This window comes from Petaurus breviceps, unplaced genomic scaffold (genome assembly GCF_028583685.1).
Source record: "Petaurus breviceps papuanus isolate PSGF00001 unplaced genomic scaffold, PetGlider_PUasm1.0 207, whole genome shotgun sequence".
NCBI classification, from domain to species: domain Eukaryota; kingdom Metazoa; phylum Chordata; class Mammalia; order Diprotodontia; family Petauridae; genus Petaurus; species Petaurus breviceps.
The window spans coordinates 26,934,450-26,941,985 of record NW_027185850.1 but is presented as its reverse complement, the minus strand read 5'-3'; the positions used below and the strand labels follow the sequence as shown (position 1 = coordinate 26,941,985).

The 7,536-nt window shown below is 46.7% G+C and overlaps 1 protein-coding gene across 1 annotated transcript in view; it reads right to left on the bottom strand.

The window, feature by feature from the left end:
- Positions 1-2,652: 2,652 nt before the first annotated feature.
- Positions 2,653-7,536, bottom strand: part of LOC138164829 (cytosolic carboxypeptidase 6-like) — an 824,829-nt gene continuing 819,945 nt past the window's right edge. The window contains exons 11-12 of the mRNA XM_069092755.1: positions 6,778-6,874; positions 2,653-3,019 (exon numbers count right to left, since the gene is read on the bottom strand). Of these exons, the coding sequence (XP_068948856.1) occupies positions 2,899-3,019; positions 6,778-6,874 (218 nt within the window). The 3' untranslated portion in view covers positions 2,653-2,898. The remainder of the gene's footprint in view (positions 3,020-6,777; positions 6,875-7,536) is intronic.

Sequence of the window (7,536 nt, the reverse complement as noted above, 5' to 3'; positions counted from 1 at the left end):
GAAGCTAAAGCAAGGATGGGCATAGCCCTTAGACTCTTGTATTTAGGTTTCCTGGATGAGAGGCCCTAGCTAGGTACAATCACTCTTCTTTAGCTTGCCCCCCAGCTTCACCCACACTCAGCCCCAGTCAGCTGGGTCCAGGCTCAAGTCTTCATGCCCCAGAGTGGGATTTGCAGGTCTACACTTGCCACTGAACAGGTGGTTTTGCCTGTGACCTGGAAAGGTGGGGGCAGACCCTGGGGCCTAAAGATGGGATACCATTTGCATCTGTGTGCAGTGGATGAGATGTCCAGAGATGTGGGGAGAAGGGGACCTAGCCTTTTGTGATTGAAGAGGGCCAGGGCTGGACTTAGGACCCTGGAAGTGGGAGAAATGTTCTTCAACTTCTGCCTTCAACCCTCTAGCTCTGACTATGAGAAAACTTTGTCATTAAACCTCCCCTGGCAGCATCCTCCTCACCCTCATTTCCTGGTTCTGTCTCCAGGAGCCATCCCTTCTTCACATGACAGCCTTTCAGATACTTGAGGATGGCTACCATGTTCCCCAGAGTCCTCTCTCCTTTAGGCTCAATAGAGTATACTAATTTTCTTCATCTGATTGTATTATAACTAGACCAAAAGCTTCTTGAGGGCATGGCACATCACCTTAACTTCAAATCTCCCTCAGCACCTAGAGTAGAATTCTGAACACAGAAAGCATTTCGTCGATGACTGGATGAGTGGATAGATGGATGCTGGGTGGACGAATGGATAGATGGGTGGATGGAGGGATGGGTGGGTTGAGAGCCTCCTCTCCAACATCCTGGATGGTCCAGTTAATAAACACCCATCCTAAAATGCGGCACTCCAAAGCAAACATAATGCTCTAAATGGGGTCTGAATGGGCCTCTTGTCTAGAAGTTTGTCAGCAGTGCTGGAACGCATTCCCTTTGTTAGCTGGGGGCTGACTCTAAATATGAATGGAGGGGTTGACGGCTTGATGAAAACAGTACAAAATGAGGGAAGGAAGACTCCAGGGAAAGTCAGCTGGTGTACAAACCCCTTTATTTCAACCTCCTCCAGTATAAGGCTCCCCTGAGATGAGTTGTACACACAGCCAGGTGTTTTTGAGCCCATAAACATAGGACTCTTGGCATCAATGTTTAAAGACCATCATGCAAGAGGAAAACACTTAAAAGAAATTTCTCTCTCAATTTCTATAACTAACTTTGAACAACATCTTCAACAGAAATATAGGGCCTTTGGCCCAACAGGAGCTGTCCACGAATGCAGCCTGAATTCAAAGGAGGCTTCCTTCTCCAATCCCCACCCTGCTTCCTGGCACTTCTCCTAATCCTTGTCTCAGTCAGGTCATTTTAATTATCTGCTGTCACAATTACTCATCTTGCTTCTTACCCAGACAGGGAGCCGCCAGCAGCTGCTGAGGCCACATTCATCATACTAAGGCACTTTCCCTTGCAGAAAAAAAGCCCGAGCACTTAACCTCTACCACCTTGGGAAGGGGGATGGAGAAGGGGGCTTTGGATTTTTTTTGTTGTCATTCATCTCTCTTCCAAACATGGCACAGGGGAGGGGTATGTGGGAAGGATTGTTCCTTTTCCTATTCTCCAATCTTTTCCAGTGACAATCACTTCCCCCCACAACCTGATTCTGCCATGGAATATGACCAATGAGGTACGGATATAGGCACTGGTGCCAGGCCCCATCTGTGCACTGATCTCAGGCTACCCAGGGATAGATGAGCAACAAAACAGACCTGTTGAAGGACCCACCAATCTTGGAGCCAACATTTGAAATAAGCTTCCCAGTAGCAGCTTTCAGGGAAGCATTTGTGGGAGGGGTGCAGGAAGGGAGCTTCATGCTAGGGAACCCCGTTTAAAAGTCAACAAAGCTGCAGTAGCCAGCATCCTTTGCTTAAGAAATTAACAATTCATAGCAACATATGCAACTTTAAAAAGCTCTGGAAGGAAAGGGGAGAGTTTGATCCATTGGCCTACTGGATAGTTAATGTGAGAGACGTACCCCATCCTTGTCTCTCTTACCCCACTAAGGTAACCAGGTCAGCTGAGCTGCAGCTCAGGTAGACCTGCAGCAGCAGCTGGAGCCATTAGCCCTAAGAAGGGTATCAGCCTCTCTCTGACTCTGTTCAGGTCTGTAGGAAGGAGAGAATAGCAGGGAAAGCCAGAACTTCTGGGTTCTGCTTTGGGCCTACCCATTGTCTCGTGGCTACAGAGCTGTACCTTCTGGAAAGAGGGAAAGCCAGAGAGTTCGGTGAGATGTCTGTATGCAGCTCTGGGAATTGTGGGTCATCTTGCTACAGAAAATTATCATTTGAATTCTATTGGCTTAGCAGCAAATGGGCTCCAGCTCTGCATTCAATTTATTATCAGTGAAAGGAAAAGTCAGGGGTAAACTTCCAACATATTTGTCCAAACGTAGGCCATAATTTGGCTCATATAAAACCCGAGTGTGACCTGTAATCCCATTATTTTTCAGTGTATGCTTATATGGTATATATATATATGTACATATATATGTCTCTATAATAAGTGTATATGTATGTAAGTACATACACACATACATACATGTATGTAACTACACACATACATACATGTATGTAACTACATACACACATACATACACACACCCCTTTCTTGGGTCAGGTAGGTAACCTGTCTTCTTGGTTGGCCAATATTTGGATCCATATAGATATGTGTGTGTGTCCTTTCCCCACCCCTCCAATTCTCCCCTTTCTTTCCAGGCTACTTATCATTTCAGAAATCCTCATGTGGGACATGAAGGAAAGGCTTCTCTTCAGACCCTCCTTTGCGGCACTCTTGCCTCTGTTGGCTCTGAAGGGTGACCCTTCTCCCAAGCCCTGCAAGCATCCCTTGGGTCTTTATGAAGACTGGGAGTGGTCTTTGTGATTGAAAGAGCTCTTCTTCTCTCCCTTGAGGGCCAAGTGGGAACCTGGCTGGGCCCGAACATGTGAGTACTTGAAGGGAGGTGATCGTTCCTTCCTGCAAAGGGGAACAAATTAGAGAGAAAAGCATGATCCAATGATTGAGGACACCTGGCTGGGCCTGCAACCAGACCTCTGGATCTGCTACTGGGAAACTAGGCGGCAAGTGGGGCTGCAATCACAGATTTCTAACTGGGAAGGGGTCTGATCTGGAAGAGACCTTAGAACACAGGTGGTCGGTGCCAAGAGGGGGTTCATTATGGTCAAGGGCACAACCATCAGTCACCAGGCCCCAAGCCCATGTGTCACCCTCCCTTCCTCACTTGCATTCACCCCAGACATTCAATGTTGTTGGGTCTTCTCATTCACACCTCCATAGCATCTCTCTATTTTCCCCCCTCTCTTCTAAGGCTGCCACCACCCTGATATGAGTCCTTATCCTCAACTTTTCACACCTTAACTAGTGAAATAACCTGGTGTCTGGCCTCCCTCCTCACTCCAGTCCATCTACCCTGCACTTAACTGCTACACTGATCTTCTGAAAGAGTAGATTTGATCATGCCACACCCCTGGCTCAATAAAATCCACATAGTAAACATTTCATTGATGTTTAATGAATAACTGAGTTAGAAAATAGAATACAGAATGCCAAATTTGGTAGGGACCCTAAATCACAGAACATGAAATGTTCAATACATTGAAATATCCATAGATCTTTCTGTCTTCTTATGCTGACATGGGCTGGAAAAATGACTCAGTGACTTTTTCTTAGATTTCCCCAGGCAGGACAAGAACCTGTGATTGGGCTCTAGTAAGAGAAGAGATTCAAGGGAATAGAAACTCATTGCACCTAATCTAGAACCCAAAGGCGGGGCACATTACTCTTTCATCACCCTCTTTCTTTATAAAGAGAAGGTGGAAAGCCAAGAGAATGAAAAGTAGGACAGACTACAGAAGAGAAATACACAATTAATGGTCACAATTGTGAATGTGAATGGAATGAACTCAACCATAAAATGGAAGATAGCAGACTGGGTGAGAAAATAGAATCCAACAATATATTGTTTTCAAGAAACATGCTTGAAACATAAAGATTTACACAGAGTTAAAACAAGAGGCTGAAGCAAAATCCATCATGCCTCAACTGAAGGAAATATTTAGAACAACTCTGACCATTTTAATGAACAACAATTCCAGAGGTCCAGCAATAAAGCATGCTGATCACCTCCTGGCAGAAAGGTGAGGGCACAGAATGAGGTAACATATTTTTATGCATGGCCAATGAAAGAGTTTGTTTTGCTTAACTATCTATTGCGTGTGTATTAGAGGAGTTTGTTTTCTTTTTTTTCCAGTGGGGGAGGTGGGAAGAAGAAAAAGTGAATACTTGTTAACTGACAAAAAAGTAAAATACAAGTTACATTAAAATTGTGTTACAGTCCCTGATGCTCAGAATGAGCTATAAGGCTAGTCTGGGAAGTTAAGGACAGCAAAAAGATGTTGAGGTTTAAAAAAAAATCTAGATTGGGGGAGGGAGGAAAGGAGGATCAAAGGAAGAGGCAAGACCTTTAGAGAGGATGGGATGGTGACAACGGGAAGAAGGAAATGCTATTTGGTTTTTGCCTCTTGTTTTCTTGGTCAAGGAGTGAACAACAAAAACGAAGAACAAAAATAGTGACAGGAGGATATGCAAGCCAAGGAAGGAGATGGCGAGAAGGACCCAGATGCCCTTCAAGTCATCTGGTCCAGATGAGGGACGTGGCTGGGTTCTAAAACAATAAGCAGATAGGAAATAGCACAGGTACTTCAAGACCGGAGAAAGGAAACTTCTTCAGAAATGGGAAGAAGACAGTGCCTGCAGACAACGGACCAGTGAGCTTGGCTGTGGCTCTTGGGAAAACAGCTGGTAAACCTTGGGAAAGGAAGGGGTGATTGCAAACAGCCGACAGGGCTTCCTCAAGAACAGGCCGTCCCAGACTGGCCTCACTTCCTTCTGGGACAGGATTACTGAGCTCCCTATGAATGGAATGCTAGAGACAGTCTATCTCAGTTTAAACAAAGTTTTTATAAGGTATCTCATACTCTTCTTGTGGAGTGGAAGTTCCCTAAGGACAGGGCCCATTTGTTCCGTTTTTGTGTTTGTATCTCCGGGGCTTAGCAGAGTTGGTTGACTGTCTTGTTTGGGCTAATCAACTGTACTATTCGATGACTCAGAACTAGTTGGAAGGCTGGTGGACTCAGGATGGTTGAACTCAAAGGGTAGATCTTAGTAATTCAGCCTCATTGTGGCAGGAGGTCCCTGGGGCTCTATGCTTGGCCCTGGGCTGCTTGACATTTTAAAAATAAGATCCTAGAACTCATGCTCATCAAATCTGAATTTGGGTTGGAGTCTCAACTCTGATTCTTCCTAGGTTTACGGTTTTGTGTGGTATTGTATTGTATTGTATTATATTATATTGTATTGTATTGTATTGTATTAAAACTCTGGGCCTGAATTTCTTAATTTGAAAAATGAGGATGATATGAATATGTGCTTCCTACCCAGCAGTGATCGATTCAGAGCTGGACATAACCCTAAAGGTCACTCCATTTTCCACATGAAAAGCCTGAGGCCAGTTTCTAATTCCAGATGCCTTTTCTTGGCCCTGGCCCAGGCACTGGTGAAGACGACCTATGCCTCTTGACATGGGTGGGGTGGGGTAGTGGTTACTCTTCTCCTTGCCTTCTGGCCCAGCTCAGGCAGTTCTAAGGAGCTGTCGCTCCCCTGGCCCTCCCTAGCTCCCCAGATGGGCCAGGCACAGGGGCTGCCACTGATATCTCATAATTATCAAGAGAAATGGGGGGGGGGGGTTAGGTGGCGCAGTGAATAGAGCACCGGCCCTGGAGTCAGGAGGACCTGAGTTCAAGTCCGGCCTCAGACACTTAACATAAAAACCAACCATGTGACCTTGGGCAAGTCACTTAATCCCAATTACCCTCTAAAAAGCAAAATAAAACCCCCAAATTAAGAAAGAAATGGGAAAACAGCAGCAGCAGTGATGAATTCCTAGACACAACACAACTTTTCTTTAAAAAGCTGAAGTGCTCCTTGTCCTAGCATTTGCTGCTTGGGGGAGGGGGCAGAGGCCCAGCAGAAGCCATGGGCTGGACCAGGCTCCATTTCCCTGCTGGTACCAAGGATGGGCTTGGGGAAGGAGCAGGGGATTCTGTCAGCCTCCAGAGGCAGAAGTGGGGGTGGGATCTGAGGCATAATCATAGTCACAGGAAGCCATGGAGTTCTACTCCCTCACTCCACAGGTGAAGAAACTGAAGCCAGGGAGGGTAAAAGCAAGGACACGGGAGGACTATGGATCTGGAGCTGGAAAGGTCCTTAGCAGTCATTTTACAGATGAGGAAACTGAGGCTGTTCTATGTTGCTCCAGGTCACACAAGGTGTCAGCAAAAGAGGCGAGAACCTTGGTTTTCTGAGCCCAGCAACATTCTGGGCTGCCTCCTATTTCCATGGTTCTAACATTTTTTCCAAAGCCCTCTCTTCCCAAGAGCCCAGAGAGCAGGGCAAGGGTTCCCATGTTAAAATGTTCCCATCTCAATCATCATGGTTATAATGGCCATTATCATCATGACCGCTGACACAGCCCTTTAAGGACTGTGAGCTCCCTGAGGGCAGGTCCTCCCTCTTCTGCCTTCCTTGGAGTCCTCAGCACTTAGCACAGGACCTAGCCCACAGGAAGGGTTAAGGCTTGTTGTGCTGGCCATACCCAGGCCGATGCCAGGGGTCAGAGAAGACCATGCAGGCCCCCTCTCTATGTGCTCCCTTACCTGAGCCTGGGCATGGGAAAGGACACTTTCTCCATGATGGGGTTCAGGCGATAGTAGTCCATGAATGTCCGAGCCACGTTCCGCCCCAACTTCATGTCTGAGTGTTCTCTTGTTAAGGAGCCTTTTAGAAAAAGAGATTTCAAAGGAAAGCAAAGCCATGGGCAGGGTCGTGGCTGCCCAGGCTCTGCTGAGCATGGACAGACTCAGGCCCAGCAGCCCATGACCAAAGGAGGTACCTGTGGCCTGAGCTACTGAGACAATCACAGAACCTGAGAGCTCATTGATTTTTAATCCAAATCTTCTGTGGCATCTCTGACTCATGGTCATCCAGCCTGAGCTCGAAGACCTCCAAGAAGGAAGTCCACTCTACCTGGGAACACATCTAACGTGCAGGAAATTCCTCCTGGCATCAAAGCTAAGTTAGTCTATTTTCAGCTTCCTCTCTAACCCCTCCCTGCCACCCCCATGGCTCTGGTCCAGTCCTCTGGAGCCAAGCAGGACAAGGCTCTATGTCATATATATGACAATCCTTCAAATACTAGAAGGCACCCTGAGCCTTCTCTTCTAAGCAGTCCCAGTTCCTTGAATCTGCATATGTCAGGAAGGCTCAAGACTCTTTCCCATCTTGGCTGTTCTCCTTGGGCCATTCTCTAGCTTACCAACATCGTTCCTAAAACATGGCACCCACAACAGGACTCCAGTCCTCCAGATGAGGCCTGACCAGGGCCGGGGTCACCTCACCTGAGACATTGTGACTCC